Source organism: Zalophus californianus, chromosome 12 (genome assembly GCF_009762305.2).
Source record: "Zalophus californianus isolate mZalCal1 chromosome 12, mZalCal1.pri.v2, whole genome shotgun sequence".
Lineage (NCBI taxonomy): Eukaryota > Metazoa > Chordata > Mammalia > Carnivora > Otariidae > Zalophus > Zalophus californianus.
Window position 1 is genome coordinate 35322938 of NC_045606.1, and position 22365 is coordinate 35345302.

General features: G+C 37.2%; 1 protein-coding gene across 1 annotated transcript in view; it reads right to left on the reverse strand.

Moving 5' to 3' along the window:
* The window catches only part of FAM133B (family with sequence similarity 133 member B), a 27970-nt gene continuing 5605 nt past the window's right edge, over positions 1-22365 (reverse strand). Inside the window, exons 2-11 of the mRNA XM_027573129.2 lie at positions 19324-19421; positions 17447-17525; positions 16261-16335; positions 16097-16129; positions 15593-15655; positions 14899-14991; positions 13588-13638; positions 7164-7256; positions 5333-5380; positions 1-2254 (exon numbers count right to left, since the gene is read on the reverse strand). Of these exons, the coding sequence (XP_027428930.2) occupies positions 2168-2254; positions 5333-5380; positions 7164-7256; positions 13588-13638; positions 14899-14991; positions 15593-15655; positions 16097-16129; positions 16261-16335; positions 17447-17525; positions 19324-19421 (720 nt within the window). The 3' untranslated portion in view covers positions 1-2167. The remainder of the gene's footprint in view (positions 2255-5332; positions 5381-7163; positions 7257-13587; positions 13639-14898; positions 14992-15592; positions 15656-16096; positions 16130-16260; positions 16336-17446; positions 17526-19323; positions 19422-22365) is intronic.

Here is a 22365-nt window from a genome sequence, read left to right on the forward strand (position 1 = left end):
ACAGAAAACAAACTGAGGGTTGCTGGAGGGGAGGGGGATGAGGGGTGGAGGGGTAGGGTGACAGGGTGATGGACATTAAGGACGGCACGTGATGTAACGAGCACAGGGTTTTATATACAACTGATGAATCACTGAACTCTACCTCTGAAACTAATATTAGGTATTAATTATGTGAATTAAAAAAAAAAAAAAAAGGCTACCAGCAGAGGAACAACGAGAAAAGTGTTTCCCAGACAGTCAATATAGTTTGGAAAGAATACAACTTTTTTTTGCCAGGTCATCTTCTTCTTCAGTCTAGTAACAGTTACTTCTAGTGGGACACAGTCATCATGTACTGGACCAGTCTAGAGAGGAACACTTTTATGTTCACACCAAAAATGATCACCAAATAACCTGATAAATTTGTCTTAGCATTTTTGTGAACAATCCTAAGAAAATTCCTTTCAGATAAAAAATGTCCCTCAAACTTGCTGTGTACTCAAGATCATATAGATTTATTAGGAAAAAGAGTATGAAGCTTTTAAGCATAAAATTTAAGGAAGCTTACCAAGAAATATATTATTTTTACAGCTAAAAATTTGGGGACATGTCTTATCCACTTACTACCCAGTAGTGTTTCTTGATCTTTGGAACTTTACTTGGGACTCAAAGGGAGCTGATAAGAACACAGCTATTTTTAAATAAAATAGCTATTTATTCAGCCTCTTGTCATGCCAAAATGTTTTGTGCATATACCACTATAATTAGCACACCCTCTGTAACAGGCAAAATTGTACATCAAATTATATGTTACCTGATTATATAAAAATGTAAAGTGAAAATGATTTATCAATTCCTTTTAACATTACTAGTAAACAGTTCAGCAGTAGATATGAGGCACAAAATCTTAGTAAAATATGACACAGGAAGAGCAATAATGTAATTTTCACTTAACTTGTCATAATTTGTTATGAATATACAAAGACAAATTTCTAAAATGTTATATTTACTAAGATTCTGGCAATAGCTTTATGTAACAAGACACAGCATATCAGGCCTGCCACTCAACTTGTTTATGGTAAGTCTCAGCTTCAATATGAAGCTGTTTAAAAAAAAAAAAAAAAAAAATCAAAAGCCCGCTTTGTTTACATGCTAAGTATGTTGGCAAGTATGCCATTAAACACAGTAAGGAATTTAAGATAGCAAGAATAAGGAGTTAATAAAAGCTAAACATTGCAGCCTAAACAAAATTCATACAAAAATAAAATAAGTATTACTGGTTACATAAAACTTTCCTGACTGGTTAAAACTTAACAGTATAAAACATGCATTTTAAATCTTCAGCTATCAAGTTCAAAAAGTACCAGTGTCTATTTGAAATGATTCTTCTCCAAAGCCAAAGTGTAGTCAAAACTAATTCAAATGTTATAACACATTCTAATGCTAAAAAACATTCAGTTATTATTGAAGTGGAGGTAAATCCCAGAGCTTCTGGGGCTCTGTCATGCTGCAAAGGGCTGTTTCTCTGGTTCACTTAAAGCAGCAAACGACAGAGTCCGAGGATGTCTAGGGGCAAGACTGCTATACTCAGCTCTGACCTCCCCATGGAGCATGGCTACTATGTCCACAAAAATAGGATGTGTGAGGATAAAAGGCACGCTATTCTGCTAGCTAAAGAGATAGCAAACCACCCCCCCCACCCGAAAAGCTCCTTCCCCAGGTAAATAAAAGTATATAAGGGGAAAAAATTAAAATACACTTATCTACAGAGTAAGGATTTTGAAATATCAATGTGATGCCTATTTCAAAAATGTTAACTAGAATCCTCTGGTCATTGCTAATTACATCTTAATGATGTATCCAGATTTGATTTCTGTTGATTTATCATTAGATACTTCTAGTCAAAAATATTAACTTTATCCCCAAATATCTTAACCACTAGCACAACTGCAATGTGTTATCTCCCAGAGTTGTTAAGCACTGGAAGAGAAAAAAACAGATGTTCAAGCAGCAGGCAACAATTATGGCCCTTTCACACAGCAGCATCCGAGTGGCTACTGAATAGTCCAGGAATAATTCTAAAAACAAGAAAATTCATGCATTTTAGTAATTATGTCATAATTTTCACAGTTGAAATTTCCTTAGACATTGCACTTTCTTTATAAGGGAATCCTGATTTTTCTTAATGTTATGGCGAGTCAGGACTTGAACTAGCAGCCTTCTTTTTCTTCTTCTTACTGTGTTTCTTATGCTTCTTTTTCTTTTTTGTTTTTTCCTGTAAAGAGAGTTCCCTGTTAGACATTTCTACAGGAAAATACTCAAATTAAGAACAACAACTTTACCAGGGTCCTTCTAAGCTACTATATAATTATTTCAAACAATCCAGGCAACCAAGGAAACTACTCAGAACATTTCTTGAAAAGTCTCAATAATCAGTATCATATGAGGACTTAAGAGTGCTTGCTGATTTTCAAAAAGATATGGAAAAACTCTAAGTCATTAGCACACAAATGTAGCTTTTAAACAAAATTCACAGAAAATAAATTCTATGGATAATGATATCAACTGCTGTATTTCATACTGTATAATTTCTAAAGGTGAAGTAATTGTAGTTACTACAAAGAAATCCGCACATCACAGCAAAACACAATTGTTTTTATAAAATGACAGTTTTGGGGAACAGATATATTAAATCTGATATTTTTTAAGTAAGCAGAAACACAAATTATTATGTCCTGTCTAAACTGGTAGCACTATTTTAATTATTAAATTAACAACTGAAAAACAACTGGTAAAAAAAATATTGATGTACAGTTGAAAAGTCTAATTAGCTTTTAAGTGAAACAGATGCTTTTTCTTTTTAAAAAAAACTTTTATATAAGCTCTACGCCCAACGTGGGGCCTGGACTCACAACCCCAAGATCAAGAGTCTCATGCTATACCGACTGAGCCAGCCAGGCACCCAGATGCTTAATTTTTAGAAGCCTAGAAAAAGTAATCAAATTGTGACTGGATAGAAACCTATAATTTTGCTCAACTCTGACTCTTGTGACTATTTCTGATGTAGAAGAGAAGGCAAAACTTTTAGAAACAGATACTTAGAAAGATGGTATCAAATGACAGACTAGTTGTTGATATTCAGCAAGAAAAGAGACATGAAAAGACAGCAAAAGCAGAGCTTCCTACCCATTTCCTTATCAATTACAACTTTCCACAATTCCCCTGCCCCTTTCAAAGGTCTCTACCACTTAGTGGCTCTAAGCTAACTTTCATAATTCTTTTCATGACAAGCTCAAGGACACATGGAATCTTACAAAGAGTCCCAAATCTTGTATTTGGGCCTTTAAAAAGTTAACTTTTGGGTATAGGTTACTTTTTCATAGAAGGACAGGTGACTACTCTCTTTTTAAAATACTTTTCTTCTTGGCTTCCACACCTCCATCTGCTGCTTTCTTCTATCGCAAAGGCCCCTTCAACTCCTGTGCTGTTCATTTTCCTCTGCTTGACCTTTCAGGATTTCCTTCCTTTCTCTTCCACATGGCTATCTCCCATGCTTTAAATACCATTTTCATACCAAATCTTCGTATCTAGTCCTATGCTCTGAACTCAAGACTATGAGTTCCACCTGGATACCTAATAGGTATATCTAAAATTACCATAAACAATGCTTCATTTTTCTCTCCAACTCCTCTTAGCCATCTTAGTTAAATGGCACCTCTAATTTGTCCTTTTACTTAAGGCAAAGAATCTAAGCTATGTTTGACTCCACTTTCTGTTTTAACTCCTCTCTCTACATCTAGGTAAGCAAGCCCTACCGTCTAAGTCCACAATATATCTCAAATGCATCAGGCTAGTCCAGCTCCACTACTACCACCGTGATACGAACAACTCGCCTCTGTCCACTCCACCTCCTCTGCCAAAGCATTCTAAAAATGGGTTGGGTCAGGTCACTTCTTTTTTAAAACACTCAAAACAGCTTCCCAAAGCATTCTGATTAAAACCCAAACTCTTTGCTTGTGAGGTCTCTGCTTACTTCCCCAACTCCCTGTATGTTATTCCTCTTTATCTACTAGGTATAAGCCACCCCTACCCTTTCAGTTCCTCAAATAAGTCAAGCTCATTCCTACCAAAGGTCCCTAGCCCTTCTCTCTGCCTAGAATATTCTTCCTTTGATCTTCACGTGGTTAGCTCTTTCCGGTAAATCCTATTTCAGCTTAATTTTACTTCCTCAGAGAGGCTCCCCCCGAAAGCCGCTCTCACATGTCACCCCCTTACCTATCTTGTATTCCATTAGAACAGCACTACCGACACCAACGGCGACTGCACAGAGATGCTTAATAAACACACGCTGGCTGAATGCCCGTAACGGTGGAGCATGCAAGTACAAATCAGAATCATCCAAAATTAATTACTATTATGTCTTAATTAATCTGAACCAAGGACCAAAGCAGTCTTCACCCAAACTACTTTCCCATTCAGAAAAAAAGTCTCTCAAATGTCACCTTGGTCTTGAAGTATATAAAAAGCTACTTCTGAGTCATACATTACCAGGTGAACCTTTCTATCAGAGAAGGACCCTCATCTTAAGAGTGAGGGAAATTCTGGGAAGGGGAAGTTACCCTCAAACCTACAAAAGATGATGTTTTCATTTTTTTTTTACCTGTTCCTAAGAAAATGCCTTCAAAGCCCATCACGCACGCTTATACTGAGTGCTCCTAAATTACTTTAATGATATGGTCTGCAATTACTCTTTGATAATCTATTATCCACTTTCTCTAGGTTGGTCTGCTTCTCATTTGGATATCACTGCCATTTTCCTTATTCTCCTCTTCCTTCTTTCTCCTTTGAGTGCTTCTCCATCTGCATAATAGCAGAGCTGGCTTTAGAAATGGCCAATTTATTATTGAATCATTTATGTTGCCACATTCCTGCTTATTTTTCATTGCAACCTGTGCTGAGAGGCTTTTTCTGCTAATGTTACCAGGTTTGGCCAACCTGGAAGTCACTACTATTAAGGATGGAAGGAATCACTACACCTAGTATTTCATATTATAGCTTAAAAAAGTCAAACAAAAGTTCAAGTTTTCATTTCTCACAGTACTGAGTACGGAATAAAATAAAATGAAATACTGAATAAAATACTGAAATGAAAACAGGAGATGTTTGCTACCAGGATATTCTTTTCTCCGGAGCCAATTTAAGTTGCTCCAACCCACTAAGTAAAGCTAAACACCACACTTTTCCCAATAAATATTTGAACCCAGCAAATGAAGTCATGCTTTACCATGATTCATTATATTACAAACAAAAAGAGCTACACTATTGTCATGTAAAAAATATAAGTGATACTTGCTATTACTTTTTCTCGTTCTTCACTGCTTTTCTTCTTTTTTGGTCGTACCTAAAAAGTTTGAATTTTCGTTGAGAAGACAAATACGTAACTTTCACCCAAGACATTTTTTTCATTCCCTAATGTACCTTATATCTTTAGAATTTATGTGTAAAAACATTTTGATGATACCTCAAACCCCTGTTATATCATAATGACAAGTCAATGAGAAACATTTAAAGGAAAGAAAATTAAGATTTTTTAATCTCTAGAGGGCTTCCTTATATTCCCTTTCAGCAACCCCCCCAAAAAGCAGTGAGATACCGTAGATAAAAAGCATGAGCTCTGAAATAAAACAGACCAAGCTCTGAATCCTATCTCAGCTATGTACTACCCTCAGTTTCATCATCTGTAAAATCGAGATAATATCCACCCTCTAGGGGAAGTGCCTGGAACAAAGTTAAGTATTTCTCTTACTCTATGGTGTTCAATAAATGGTAGCTATACACATAGTGTATTCAGTATAAACCAACTGATTACAATCCTTCTAAGTAACACTTATTATTACCCCATTAGTATTTTAATCTTTTAAAGTGTGAATTTAAGACAAGTTGCTAAAGCTCATGTATATTTAATGTTAAGTCCAAGTGTAACATAGAGTAAGTGCTCTAGAGGACACGCAGGAAATTATTGTTTCTTACTGCTAGTCTTGTCCTAACAATGACTGGGGATGGTGGTAGTTGTGCTGCATCCACATTTGGCGAGACCAAGACTGGGGATGCTGTCATGTGATGTCCAAGACTGCCAAGAAAGCCTTAACATGACTTTTAGACAGCCTGCCAGACATTCATATAATAAACCTACTTATAGAAAAGACTATATTTTGTTTCATTCATTCAGAGTTTTACTGAGAACTGTTCACCATTTTGGAAAATGTCATTGATGACAATGCCACTGTACAGTTTTTGAAGGGCATTATTTAATGCACCTGCTACAGCTTGAATTTTGTTATGTCTTAAGATTTTATGTCTTCTAGTTATCACTCTCAAGCATTTTATGTACTCAAATATTATTTAGTAAAATTATACATTAATATTTTCTTATATTTCTTTAAAAAATTTGTTAGGGGATATTAATCTAAAATGTGTACATTATATACATTACATACACACACTACAAGTTTCAATTCAATTCACTTCAATTTCATTTCAGGGGGCATTACAAAATATTGCTACAAAAGGGGGGTAATAGGCCCCATTTTACAAGTGAGGAAACCAAGTCCAAGAGAGAAATACTTTAAAGATGATAACTTACAGACCTAAAATTAACTAAGAATAGAGTACAAACAAAATATAAGATAGGAATATCAGGGCTGAAAGGGACTAAACAGACTACAGAAACTATCTAATTCTACTTCCTTACTTTACAGATAGGAAAAAAGATCATGCTAACATTTCTGTTCTACCTCATCACCATTCTACTCCCTCACTAGTAGTAGTTCCAAACAAAAACAAGGGAATGCTGGGTTTCAAGAGAGTATACATCAAACAGCATCTGTCATGTAATCATAATACTAGAATAGTAAAAAGTAACTCTTAGAAGAATAAAAATAAAATAGCTCAGAAAAGAGATTTGTAAATATGGTTAATTACCATATCAGCTATATAATCATCTTCTAGAAAATGAAAAACTCATTCTGAAATGGAACTTCCATTTCTTTTTCACAGTGCACATACTAGAAAAGTGAGTAAATTGAATATTCATGAAGTGTATTTCTTTTTACTAATTTGTATTTATTAAAAACAAATTATTAAACATTTTAAAGTGAAGAAAATGAATTTGATCAAATACTTACCTCCTCAATATAATCTGATTCTGATAAGGACTCAGATGATAAAGGTTTATCTTCAGGATACATCTTTCTTTTTTTGCTGAGTCCTTTAATGTCCTAAGAAAAATACATGTACCTTGACTCAAAAAGATGTAAGGCTATGCCACACAAGTTTTATGTTTCTAATTAACAGTTTTTCCAATTATCAAAAAAACCATTTTCATTTTAGAAATGTCTAATATTGATGAGATTTACCAATGTTCAGTATTTAATTCCAATAAAGTAATGCTTTTATTTAAAAACCTGAAAAGAAATAATTACATGTCCACTAAGATATAATATTCTCATTTTCTTTTTTTTAAATAAATATTTATTAAGTAATGTGTACACCCAACATGGGGCTTGAACTCACGACCACAAGATCAAGAATAGCATGCTATTCTGACTGAGCCAGCCAAAGTTAATTATTAACTCTGAAGTGTCATAAGAAACCCCAGAGATGGTGTAAGATCCGAATCCCTTGTATTCTAATGGTTTTGTTTCTACCCAGTATTGGATCAGACAGGCCTAGTGCTGCAGAAAAGAAAAATAATGGGTAATAATTTGTGATCTAAAAAGATCTCTACACAGTAGTAATTCCTTTCATGTGTTACAAGTGTTAAATTCACATTAAAAAAAACTTCACCTCTAAGTATTTTTAATGATGAGAAAATATGTAACTCTGGGGAAGAAGAGAGACCAGAGGAGTACTTAGGGACTTAAATATATATTCTGAGGAATAACAATTTCAAAAACATCTGAAGCAAGTATGGCAAAATGTTAAGGTTTTTATTTTTTTTTATTTAACAGAGAGACACAGCGAGAGAGGGAACACAAGCAGGGGGAGTGGGAGAGGGAGAAGCAGGCTTCCCGCGGAGCAGGGAGCCTGACGTGGGGCTCGATCCCAGGACCCTGGGATCATGACCTGAGCCGAAGGCAGATGCTTAACAACTGAGCCACTCAGGCACCCCAAAATGTTAAGATTTTTAAAAGAGATTTATTTATTTACTTGAGAGAGAGAGAGAAAACACAAGAACAAGTGGGGGGGAGGGGCAGAGGGAGAGAGAGAAAGGGGGCAGCAGACTCCCCACTGAGCATGGAGCCCAAGGTGGGGCTTGATCCGAGAAACCTGAGATCATGACCTGAGCCAAAACAAAACCAAGAGTCGGACGCTCAACCGACTGAGCCACCCAGGCGCCCCAATGTTAAGACTTATTAAAGCTTCATAGTGTATGTGCTGGTTGTCATTTTATTATTTTCCATATGCTTTTTCTGTATGTCTGAATAGTTCATAACAAGATAACAAAACCACACAATGAAAAAAATGCTCACTACCTAACTGTACAGAAAAAAACAATATAAAACTTTATAAACAGGAAGTTAATTTTGAAGATTATTAAACAAACAAAAAATCACCTAGAAAATAAACTAAAGTGACCTGTGTTATATTACAGGTGATTTAATTTTGTCTCTGCAAATAGCTTTATTAATTTGATAGAAATGATAAATGTTCACTGTAAGCAAATTTACCCAAATCCCACTACCACGAATTAAACATCATGAAGATTTTTGGAAATATCTCACTATGTGTACATTTACAATTTTACATAAATACTTCCTGTTTGGAACCCGTTCTTGTCATCCAATCTTTCCATGCCAACTACACCATCATTTATGGTTGCCTTTGACATTCACTGAAAGCATATGACACAACTTACTTAACCCAACTCTTTCTGGAGGGCAGGAATATATATGGGTTATTTGTTATTAAAAACAGTTGAGGGGCGCCTGGGTGGCTCAGCCAGTTGGGATCGAGTCCCACATCGGGCTCCTTGCTCAGCAGGGAGTGTGCTTCTCCCTCTCTCTGTCCCTCCCCCTGCTTGTGTGTTCTCTCTGAAATAAATAATAAAATTAAAACAAACAAACAAAAAAACAGTTGAAATGGAGTGACAGGTACACAAGTGCAAAATCTTTACCTAATAATAACGTCTAACTCAAAGACCAAAGTAGCCTTTACCCAAATGATTTCCTTACTCTCCCACCTCCTCCCAATTGTTTATTTCACTCCTTTAGGAATCACACTTTACCAAGGAACCTCTGTTTCAGGCTCTTTTATCAATCATCTCAGTCTCAGATTACTGGAATACAGCCCATATTTTCTTTTAGAACTGCCTAAACATGCTTTTTACCACTTTTTCTGTATGTGAAGTATCAATTTTCAATTACTAAAGATTAGTTTTTAATTATTTCTAGTAGTTTTTCCTAAATCTGTTCATTATATTTAAATTTTGTTCATGATTTATTTTTTTGTGATCTCTTTTCATCATTCAGAATTAGAATTATGTGGTCAAAAGTTTTTCAGTTTTTGGGGCACCTGAGTGGCTCAGTTGTTAAGCGTCTGCCTTCAGCTCAGGTCATGATCCCAGGGTCCTGGGATAGAGGCCCACATCGGGCTCCCTGCTCAGCAGGAAGCCTGCTTCTCCCTCTCCCACTTCCCCTGCTTGTGTTCCCTCCCTCGCTGTGTCTCTCTCTGTCAAATAATTAAAATCTAAAAAAAAAAAGAAAAAAAAGTTTTTGAGTTTTGAGGCATGGGCCTTCCCTACTCCAAATTATATTCACCCCTGTCTTTCTCTAGTTATACTTTCATACATTTAAAACTGACTTACCTATGATTTACTTGGCCTTAAGGAGGGTCCAGCTCTATACTTTCTAAATGGCTAATCTTTTTGACCCAAGAAAAGCCACTTTTATCATATATTAAACCCCACAAATACTTATAAATTTTTACTTGGGCTCTATACTGTTCCACTCCCTTTTTTTCCCCCTCCCTATTCCTGCACCGTACCACACTATTTTAATCAAAGCGTTTAAAAAATGTTTTAATCAAAGAATTTGAAAAATGTTTAATGTCTACCCAGGAAGAACATTTATTAAATCTTCATGTGCTTCTCTGAATAGATCTGCATAATTTTCTTTAGCTAAGTCCTGATCAGTTCTTTAAATTTTTCCTATATATTCTTTGTTACTGTTAGAAATGGGATATTTTCGGGCGCCTGGGTGGCTCAGACGGTTGAGCGTCTGCCTTCGGCTCAGGTCATGATCCCAGGGTCCTGGGATCGAGTCCCGCATCGGGCTCCCTGCTCCTTGGGAGCCTGCTTCTCCCTCTGCCATTCTCTCTGTCTCTCATGAATAAATAAATAAAATCTTTAAAAAAAAAAAAAAAGAAATGGGATATTTTCTTCCATTGTTAGGTATTACACTGTCATTTTCACAACTTAAAAATGAGCTGAAAACGATGACTGATATATGAGTTACAATTACACCCTTTAAAAAAAAGATTTTAGAGAGAGAGAGAAAGCACACGGGCATGGGCAGGGGGAGGGGCAGGGGGAGAGAGAGAGAGAGAGAAGAGAGAGAAAATCCTCAAGTGGACTCCCTCCTGAGCGCAGAGTGCAGAGCCCAGTGCCAGCTCGATCCCAGGATCCTGAGATCATGACGTGAACCAGAGCCAAGAGTGAGACGCTTAACTGACTGAGCCATCCAGGTGCCCCTTAAAATTACGCCTCTTTTTGTAACACTACATTAACTATACTCGAATTAAAGCAAAAACCTTAAAAAAACAAAACAGAGAATACTGCCCAAGGAGAAGAAAAATTATACCCTTTTACTATTGTAACAGACATCCTAAACAAGATTAAGAGAAGCCATGGACCAAAAAATGTTCATCATGTGTATAAAAGATGAGTAGTATCTAAAATATGAAACTCCTGGGGCACCTGGGTGTTGCAATTGGTTAGGCATCCCGCTCTTGGTTTTGGCTCAGGTCGTAATCCCAGGATCATGAGATCAAGCCCGGCGTTGGGCTCCATGCTCAGCATGGAGTCTGCTTAAAATTCTCTCCCTTTCCCTCTCCCAAGTCTAATATGTCCAAGTGACATATTGTATGACTGCCTTTAAATGATATACCCTGGGGTGGGGGGGACCAGGACCTGTCCCGAGTCTCCATCTCTCTCTGTGGTCCAAAGTGTCCCGGTCATGTTTAGCCCCAGAGAGAACTGTTCTTCAACCTGCCCCCTTACCCCAGCGGCATACCCGGTGACCAGCACAGCTGACAGGGGTTTAACCTGGTCAGCTCTCGGTGCTGCCTGAAAGCTTCTGCTGAAGCTCTTCCATGTGGAACCACAATCACCTACTTGCCAGGTGGTTCTTACTAAAAAAATCAGACCTAAGCTGAATAGTCTATAAAGAATGTCAGTGTTCTATTCTAAAAAGGCGAGGGAAGGGAAACAACCAGCAAAATCTAGAATATAGGAAACTCTACTGTCCTCTTAAAAAATATATTTCAAGAGGAAAATTTAAAAAGAAAGGGAGGGGAAGTTATAAATTAAAAGACACTTAAGAGATTTAGTCATCAAGTGCCATCCAAGAACTTGCTTGGATCATGACATCAACCAACCATAAAAAATTTTTATGAAAAAATGAGGACGTTTTGAAACACTATTTTATTTTTTTAAAATATTTTATTTATTTATTTGACAGAGAGAGAGACAGCGAGAGCAGGAACACAAGCAGGGGGAGTGGGAGAGGGAGAAGCAGGCTTCCTGCCGAGCAGGGAGCCTGATGCGGGACTGGATCCCAGGACCCTGTGATCATGACCTGAGCCGAAGGCAGACGCTTAACGACTGGGCCACCCAGGCGCCCCGAAACACTATTTTATTATATTTGAAATTATTGTGAAAATGTTAGTATGCAATAGTATTGTTTAATTTTTTTTAAGATTTTATTTATTTATTTGACAGAGAGAGAGAGACACAGCAAGAGAGGGAACACAAGTAGGGCGAGTGGGAGAGGGAGAAGCAGGCTTCCCGCTGAGCAGGGAGCCCGATGTGGGCTCGATCCCAGGACCCAAGGATCACGACCTGAGCCGAAGGCAGACACTTAACGACTGAGCCACCCAGGCGCCCCTAAACATGGTCCTATATTTTAAAGATAAATACTAAATATTTGTGGATAAAATAAAATTAAAATTAAAAAAAGAGGTGGAGGAAGCAGCAGTGCGAGGGTTTCGTGGTAAGCTTTTATCTAGCCCTTAAATCTGTTGAATATGCAATGTTAATGCTATCTTCCATTTGTCTAAGGTTAGCAAAAAGCAACTGGCTTTCCAAAGTGATACTATTAATACTATTCTATTTGTAAAAAACACAAAGGAAAATTTGCCTCCTATACCCAATTCATAAATAGCAAGCAGGAGTGTTTTAATTCCAATAAATTCCATTTATTTTAATGTGAATAAGTATATTTTTAAGTAATCACTACACCCAACATGGACCTCGAACCTACAACCCCAAGATCAAGAGTCCCATGCTACAATGACTGAGCCCGCCAGGTGCCCCTAAAGTTCCTATTTTTGATTCACAAAAACAAATGATATATCCAGAATATGTAAATCCATAGAGATAGAAGCAGACTAGAAATTACCAGGGGGTGTGGGGGGAAGGAAGAATGGGAATTAGTTAATGAGTATGGGTTGTTTTTAAGGGGGTGATGAAAAAGTTTTGAAACTAGAGAGGTGGTCACTGCACAACACTGTACATATACAATAGTCCCCCAAATTGTAATTTTAAAATGGTTAATAGCATATTATGTAAATTATACCTCAATTTAAAAAATATATAAAAATACTGAGTAAAATATAGTAACTCTGGTCTATAGTTTTCCTTCATTAATAATTGCTGTCTTTAGGTTTTTAAGAACCAGAAAAAGATTTTTCTTCCCTCTAAGATTTTATTTATTTTATTTGAGAGAGAGAGAGAGAAGGGGGAGCGGGAGAGGGAGAGGAGACTGAGCTCCGCTGAGCAGGGAGTCCGATGCGAGGCTCAATCCCAGGACCCTGGGATCATGACCCAAGCTGAACAAAGGCAGACGCTTAACTGACTGAGCCCCCAGGTGCCCCCAGAAACAGATTTTTAAATGTAAATCAGAAACACAGGGATAAATTTAGCATTAATTATAGTTAAGCATAAATGAAGATAAAACATCTACTTATAGTAAAACATTTTTTCAAAACTTATCTATGGTACACTCAATTTGAAACAGAACTCCATGTTCTGTTATTAAAAGGGCTTCTTTCAAAATGACTTGAGGAAACAAAGGAAATATTTAATCTTCATTATTATGAATTTTTAATCTGAGATAATATATTAATCTGTATAAATTCACACTCAGCAGAAATGCTTTTCTGATCTTCTAACCTTTGATAATGAATTCAATAAATAATTTCCTTAAATCAACACAAAATGCTATAAAAGCAAAAGAAATAAATCTCAAGTTAAAAGGAAGAATACACTATTGTTAATTTCTAGAAGTAAATGAAGTATTGTATGACAGACTAAAGTAAAATTATAATTACCTTTTCTTTCTCAGTTGCATCCTTTGACTTCTTTTTCTTTTTTAAACTATCCTAAGCAAACAAACATATATGTACATATCAATTTTAAATGTAAAAGATAGAGCATAAGGACAAAAACAGCAAAAAGGTGATTTGCTCTATGACCGAAAAAAGTATTTCAATACCAGAATTTTATTCTGAAAATAAGAGAAATGTACGTGACATATATATGTGCTTGTAAGGTAATGAGGCTTCTTCCTTTATCTGGCTGTATATCAAATCTACACACTGAAAATGATAGACACTGTCTGTAATAACCACATGGTTTCTTTTAAAATAAGACTTAATGCCATTTGCTTATTTTTGCCTGTAGTGGTCATACGCACTGGGGTTCTCATTCACACTGTCCTCAGACATCCCCCAATCTGATTTTCCTCTCTACCTATAAGGAGGAGAGGTGAGAATTTCTGCTTTTGATTCTTTCAGTTCTAGCCAATAACCTCCCTGAGCCTTCCTCATCCATAAAGTGGATGAGGATTATTGAGAGAATTGAGCTAAAAAAATGTCAAGTGCTTAGAACTGTGTCTAACATAGAGTAGCCACTTGACGAAGACTGGCTATCAGTATCATTAGATTGACTCTTCTATCTTAAAAGACAAAGAGAAAACTAACGTTTACTAAATACTTTCTAGGCGCCAGGCATTTTGTCAGAAGAAATGACACTAGGACAAGTAGAGACTTGCCCCAAAACCAGTTTTGTTCTCCTGGGCTTCTAGGATAGTGTTTATGAAAGTGTGGTCCAAGGACACACCTCTATCAGAATCACAGAGGATATCTATTAAAAACGTAGACTTCTGAGCCTAAGCAGACTTACTAAATCAGACTCTCTCAACATGAAGCCCAGTGTAACCCTACACTTTTATTGCAACCTGCATGTATTTCTTATTACCACAAATGTTTGAGAGCCAATTATGTTTCACAATTCTAGACATACAGAGCAGATTTAGGTATAATGGAAAGGACATTGGACCACATAGTGGAGTATGTTTTTTCCTCTGAACCCTCACTTTTATATGGAAATGGGAAAAATAATGTCTGCCATATTTATTATAAAGCTGTCATGGAAATGCTGAGACATGGAGGCATATGAGGAAGGATTTAGAGAACAATAAAATGGCATATATAAGATATGATTATCAACTGAGTGGCACAGCCCATCAAAGTACAAAAAATAGCATCTCATTTCTAAACTGACAACAATTTAAGACAGGATGACCTAAAAGAAAAAAATGTGTTTGCTATCCAAAATGTTACTAATTTGAGTAATTTTACCTTACTGTCCGATTCAGTTTCTGACATGGAGCTTTCAGAAGATTTATGTGAACGGTTCTTCTTTTTCTTTTTCCTTTTTCCTTGTTTTTTATCCTATATAAAACATTTTTAGAAACATTTGCTTTCTGTTTCAAAAATATAACTGATGTATTTTATTAATACAAAACCTTTATCAATGAACAAAGCTTAAATGAAAGAACCAGCTTGTAAATGCAGGTTTTACTTAATAATTTTTTTTTAAGTAAACTCTATGCCAAATGTGGGGCTCGAGCTCATGACCCCGAGATCAATAGTCACGTACTCTACTGACTGAGCCAGCCCGGTGCCCCCTTAATAATTAATACTTAAAATGTAACTTATATTAACCTTCTTGCTCTATAAAAAAGTCAAGTAACTCAAGGTCACATGTAACCTCTAGCATCTAGTCAAATAGCATTTTAGATTTTTAAACTCCATTTCTTCTACTCATATTTTGAAGAGAAGAAGACAGATTTAGGAACCTAAAAAATACATATATATGTATTAGATAAAAATATTTAAATATCTAGTTATTTATTCATGTCAATGCTCTCAGTTTATGTATAATTAACCAAAACCTGGAAGTCAAAGTTTCTAACAGATATTTCATAATGGATTTCCTCTTGTCATTAAATAAACTAGAGATATTTCATGAACTGTTACAGGCAAACCTTACCTCATCTTCAGAATCCGAAGAACTGCTGGAAGAATCAGAGCTTGATGAAGAAGAAGATGAATACTTGACCAAGCACAAAACAATTAAAGCTTGTGAGATGCAGGAATTTTTTTCTTATCACTAAGTCTCTCAAAAACTTAACAAAGTCAATCTAGTGTCTGAGAGATAGCATATTCAGAAGACTTAAATATTAAAATGTCAAACATCACACTCCCCACACTCCCTCACACACACAGAAAAGGCTCAACAAAGTTAACAACAGATATGCCAACGGTAGTCAATTTCCCCCTTTCTCTCCCTGACAGCAAGAGAGGAATTACTAGGTTATAAGGAGGTTGGTGCTTTTCTTTATATTGCTAATATAACAAACCCACCCGTAACTACCAAAGGACTTCAAGGCTCCTTGACTCATTTACAGTTAGCATATAGATCATATAAATTATTCTTACTTTTCCTGTAGGCTCTTAATTGTAACATTTAGAAAAATGGAAAACTTTTGCTCACCCTACCAGATTTCTTCTTTTCTTTTTTCTTTCTCTAAAAGCAAACAAAGTACAAATCTAAATAAGCTGATGTGAGTTTTTAAAATTATCTATTGATAGTAGTACACAGATTATGAAAACCCAAGTGTGACATTAAAAACAGCATTAAGCTTAAAATAGTATTACCTGTCTTTTTTTGGATGAGCTCTCACTTCCACTTAATAATTTCTCCCTGTGTTTTTCTAGTTCTTTCTTCCAGTTCTGCAAAAAGGTTATAAACACCATCAGAGGCTATCTATCCCCTTCTAATACATCTGATACAGACAGCCACTACTTCCTTCCCTCTGTCTTCTACTACCTCTCACCATCTCAGCCTCTAAGTACAGGGAAAAGGTACTCCAGGTGCCAGAACCCGGTCACCAAAGGATCCTTTACTAGCTCCTTTCTTTATTTCCTTCTTTTGAGAGTGTGAGTGGGGGTGGGGCGTGCAGTGGGGAGCAGAGTGAGAGAGAGAATCTTAAGCAGACTCTGCACAGAGCCTGACGTGGGGCTCAATCTCACAACCCTGAGATTGTGACCTGAACCAAAATCAAGAGTCAGCCGCTTAACCCACTGAGCCACCCAGGCGCCACATTAGTTCTTTTCTTTTCTTAAAGATTTTATTTATTTATTTGAGAGAGAAAGCTTGCGCATGCGAGCAGGGAGAAGGACAGAGGGGGAGGGAGATGGACAAGCAGACTTCCAGCAGAGCCTGGAGCCGGACATGGGGCTCAATCCAACAACCCTGAGATCACGACCTCAGCTGAAACCAAGAGTTGGCCGCTTAACCGACTGAACCACCCAGGCGCCCGGCCCCAACAGCTGTTTTCAAAGAGGGTATTAAAGAGTGGGAGTTCTCCACTGTATATTGAGAGGAGGAGTCGGTATTATCACTGAGGCTGAGAACTTTTTTCTTTTTAACGAAGATGGTTAGATTCTCTTTCCAGACAGTAAAAGCTGAACTTATCTACCTTTCTATCCATATATATATATTTTAAAGGTTTTAAGTAATCTCTCTACCCAACATGGGGCTCGAACTCACAACCCTGAGTTCAAGAGTTGCTTACTCTACCGACTGAGCTAGTTAGGCAACCCTGCATTAATCTATACTGTAGCTGAAATACTACATACATGTTTGTAATCAAAACAGGCAAACATCATGGAAATCCCAGGGTAATATGGGCACATGAGGGCATGGGAAGATAAAGAGAAGAACCCAATTTTAGAAAACCTAAGATGACATAAATTACTATAATACGGTTTTCCTCTTTTTATTTTAAAGAAATCATACATTTGGGGCACCTATTTTTTCAAACAGGTACTATTTACAAACCTCATTCATTTTTTCTTCAAATTCAGCCAATGCCTTGGAGCCTTTCTTTTTCTTTTCTAGTTGTTCTTTCACTTCTTCCCTTAAAAATAGAATATACAAATAAGTTTTCAAGCAATTCAAATTAGAGACGGATGCTTACAAACAAAACAACAAAAACTTCATAAATAAAATTTTCTTAATATCCTAATAAACCTCCATTTCAGTGTTAATACATTTAAACATTTTTTGTTCACATCCTTGTAAATCAATTATCATGAATACAGTCTGTCAGATACCACTGATCATTCCTTTTCTAAGCATGGATTATAAGAGCTAATACACCAAACATTTGAGCACTTACATACAAGTGGCACTGTTTTTAATACATTTTCCTTTAATCCTCATAACAATCCTGTGAGAAAACACAGTATTATTACCCCCATTTTACAGATAAAAAAGGGAAGCTCACGGAAGTTAAGAGATCTGCCTAGATTCCCAAAGCTAGTAGTTTCAGTGTTAGGGTCTATGTAAACTACTATTTTTATGACTAAACGTCTATTTCATAATGCACCTAACATATTGCACAGAAAAGTGTTGTGACAGCATGCCTGACTGCTTATTTCTAGAAAGGCCTGCTTACAAGTTTGGGCCTGGCTGGCCTCTGGGAACTTGGATTTTGGACAGGTCCTTACCATTCCCTCCTAAGAACGGCTCACTATACAAATACTACTGTTGAGGCTGAACACCTGAATTCCTTCTAGGAGTCTGGAATTTTGGCACCTGATAGGCAGAGGCTGACCAGTCCCCAGTAAAAAGCCTGGGCACATGGAGTCTTTCATGAACTCCCCTGGTTGGCAACATCTCATATGTGTTACAACTCATTGCTGAGGGGATTAAATGTGTCCTATGTGATTCTACAAGAGAAGAAGAAGTCGTACAAGTCTGAGCCTAGTCTCTCCCAGACTTTACCCCATGTACCTTTTCCCTTTGCTGATTGTGGCTGGTACCCTTTGTAATAAATCTTACCCAAAGTCCATCTATCTGGGAGTCCTTCTAGCAAATTACCTAATCTGAGGGCTGTCTTGGGGGACTCTGACACACAAATAATATACTTGCTTGAGCACTTCCTCTTTAATGTTCATTTCTTCTCCCCAGTTTTAAAGGTAAAATATATTTTGTTTCGGGATAACTTTCTGGTATGCTGCAACAGTCAACAACAGCACTACTCATGAATACTCTAAGAGGTAGACGTGGCTTACTTTCTATTTAACTCAAAGGAAAGATCCCCTGTTATATGTAAGCATAAATTTCAGCTATAGTTGCCCAATCTTTAGGGGCGCTTAGAAGGATTATGAAGCTAACAACCATGCCATTTAATAATAAGACATACTAAAAAATAACAAGGCCAGTGCTGTGATGCTTTATTTACCAATGATCAGAGCTACTAAATGAGGGCAAATAAAAACCCCCAAAACAATTTAAAACAAAATTTTACAATGGGAAATTCTAACTTATCGAAAAGCCACCAGATATGAAAAGAAATACGGCCTAACATTATCCTTCCTAACACCTAGTTACACCTCAGTGAAGGGCAAGATTAGTCAAACCTACCATTTTAAATAGCTTAAAACACTGCAAGGTTAAGGTCCCTTTAGGGGATAGAGAAGAGATCGGTATGAAAGGTTGTCTGGTAGCTATACAGGGTGGTGGATTCTCAAATATTTGCTTTACACTGATGCGTGATGCTTTACACTGATGCATGTGTTTCATACATTGAAAAGAAAGCACCTGTGAACATCACTTCAAGAAATTATGCTTTGCAAGCAATAAGAGCTGTAACAGTAACCTTTAAAAAATTTACAAAAACCTTATGAATGTCTAAATTGTTTCACAAATACCAGGTAGGCCTTGGTCGATTCAGATAATCTTGGATCGTTGGCCCCGAAGACTGGATTGGACCCCTTGATCTGGCCATTGCTATTGGGTTCATATAGGCCTCGAGGAAAGAACAAAAATTAACTCAATTAAAAAAAACATAAAAAATCCAAATGCTCACTTACTCACCAAGCATGCTTTATTATAAATGCATACTATGTCTAACTAAGCATGAACAACCTGACTAACCGAATTTTCATTACAAAATCTAAATTTAATGGTCTACCAAGTCTCACAAGTTTGGGAGACGAGTAATATCGCTACTTCACAGAAAAAAAATTTTTTCACCAGAGATTTAATGAAAATAATAATGATACCTCTTTTTTGTTTTTTAAGATTTTATTTATTTGAGAGAGAGAATGAGAAAGAGAGAGAGAGAGAGCACATGAAAGGGGGGAGGGTCAGAGGGAGAAGCAGACTCCCCGCTGAGCAGGGAGCCCGATGTAGGACTTGATCCCGGGACTCCAGGATCATGACCTGAGCCGAAGGCAGTTGCTTAACCAACCGAGCCACCCACGCACCCATGATACCTCTTTCTTACTGTAAGATGACTTTATAATGTTTTCTCCTAAAGCCCGATAACCCTGTAAGGCTAATAACACTATGCTCACTGGCAAATGAAGAAACTCAGTTGCAAAGAAGCTAAAGATCTAACTTTTAAATCCATTGCTTATTCTGTATCTTTTTTTTAATAAAAAGATTTTATTTATTTGACAGAGAAAGGCACAGCGAGAGAGGGAACACAAGCAGGGGGAGTGGGAGAGGGAGAAGCAGGCTTCCCACTGAGCAGGGAGCCTGATGTGGGGCTTGATCCCAGGTCCCTAGGATCACGACCTGAGCCGAAGGCAGATGCTTAACGACTGAGCCACCCAGGCATCCTCTCTACTATATCTTTTATCTCAGGAAATACTATGCCATACTGATGGCAATTTTACTCGTCAATTGTTAACACCAAAAATTAAATTAGGCACAAACAAAAGAAAAAAACAGATAAATAGGACTTTATCAAAATTAAAACATTTGTGTATTAAAGAACACACCAAAAGAGTGAAAACACAATCCACAGAATGAGAGAAAATATTTGCAACTCATACACTTGATATGGAATATTCAGAATGCATAAAGAAATCCTACAACTCAACAGCAAAAAACCCAAAGACCCAATTAAATGTGCAAAGTACTTGAAAGAAACATTTCTCCAAAGAAGATATTCAAATGTCCAAGAGCACATGAAGAGATATTCAACTCACTAGTCACTGGGGAGATGCAAATCAAACTACAATAAGATGCCACCTTGCACCCATTAGGATGACTATTATCAAAAGCAGAAAATAACAAGTGCTGTCAAAAACAGGGAGAAACTGGAACCTTTGGATATTGCTGGTGAGAATATAAAAGGGTGCGGCTGTTGTGGAAAAGTCTGATTTCCTCAAAAAGTTCAATACAGAATGATCTGACGATCCAGCAATTCCATCTCTAATTGGAATTGAAAAATAACTGAAAGCTGGGACTCAAACAGATACTTGTACACTCATGTTCAGAGCAGCATTATACACAACAGCCAAAAGGTGGTAACAATCCAAATATCCATCTACTGATGAATGGATAAACGAAATGTGGCATATACACACAATGGAATATTTTTTTTAAAGATTTTATTTATTTATTTGACAGAGAGAGAGATAGCAAGAGCAGGAACACAAGCAGGGGGAGTGGGAGAGGGAGAAGCAGGCTTCCTGCAGAGCAGGGAGCCCGATGCGGGGCTCGATCCCAGGACCCTGGGATCATGACCTGAGCCGAAGGCAGGTTAAGCATGAGCTTAACGACTGCGCCATCCAGGCGCCCCACACAATGGAATATTATTCAGCCTTAGAAAGAAATGAAATTCGTGCGCCTGGGTGGCTCAACTGGTTAAGTGTGCGACTCTTGATTTCAGCTCAGGTCCTGATCCCAGGGTCACGAGATCTAGCCCCAAGTCTGGCTTCGTGCTGGCCATGGAGCCTGCTTAAGATTCTCTCTCCCTCTTCCCCTGCCCACCCTTAAAAAAAAATGAAAAAAGAAATGAAATTCTTAATATGCTACAACATGAATGAACCTTGTTAACATGCTAAGTGAAACCATCTAGACACAAAAGGGCAAATATTGTATGATTCAACTTATATGAGGTACCTAAAATAAACAAATTCACAGAGACAGAAAGTAAAAAGAGGTTTCCAGGGGCTGGCGCGGCAGTGGGGGGGGGGGGGGGGATAAGTGATTGGGAGTTACTATTTAATGGGTACAGAGCTTCTTGTTTGGGATGATAAAAAGTTCTGGAAATGGATAGTGGCAACAGTTGCATAACAGTGTGAATGTACTTAATGCCACTGACTTAAACACTTAAAAATGGGTAAGACAGTGAATCTTGTTATGTTTATTTTTGCACAATAAAGAACCCCCAAAGTCAAATTATGCTCTGTATATTGTACTTATTATAGCAGAAAACCACATTTTTAGATGTTTTCAAAAATATCCAGACAAAATAAAGCAGGTTTCTTTGTTAATGACAGTATCTAGCAAAGAGATGTTGTTTTATTAAAATTAACTGCTACACAGGGGTGCGTGGGTGGCTCAACCAGTTAAGCATCCGACTCTCGGTTTTGGTTCAGGTCATGATCTCAGGGTTGTGAGACTGAGCCCCAAGTTGGGCACAGTGCTGGGCATGAAGCCTGCTTAAGATTCTCTTTCTCCCTCTCTCTGCCCCTCCCCCTGCTTGCCTGCCTGCACCTGCGCACACACTCTCTCTCACAAATAAATACATAAATCTTTAAAAATAAATAAAATTAACTGTGCTACATATATAAAATTTGGTCTTGAATTTAGTCTCAATCCCTTGATCCTCATATTTGGTTTTCCAAGTTTAATCCAGGTCAACAAGCATTACAAAAACTTTTTTTTTTTTTAAGGTTTTATTTATTTGAGAGAGAGAGAGCACATGCGAGCCTAAGCAGGGGAGAGGGACAGGG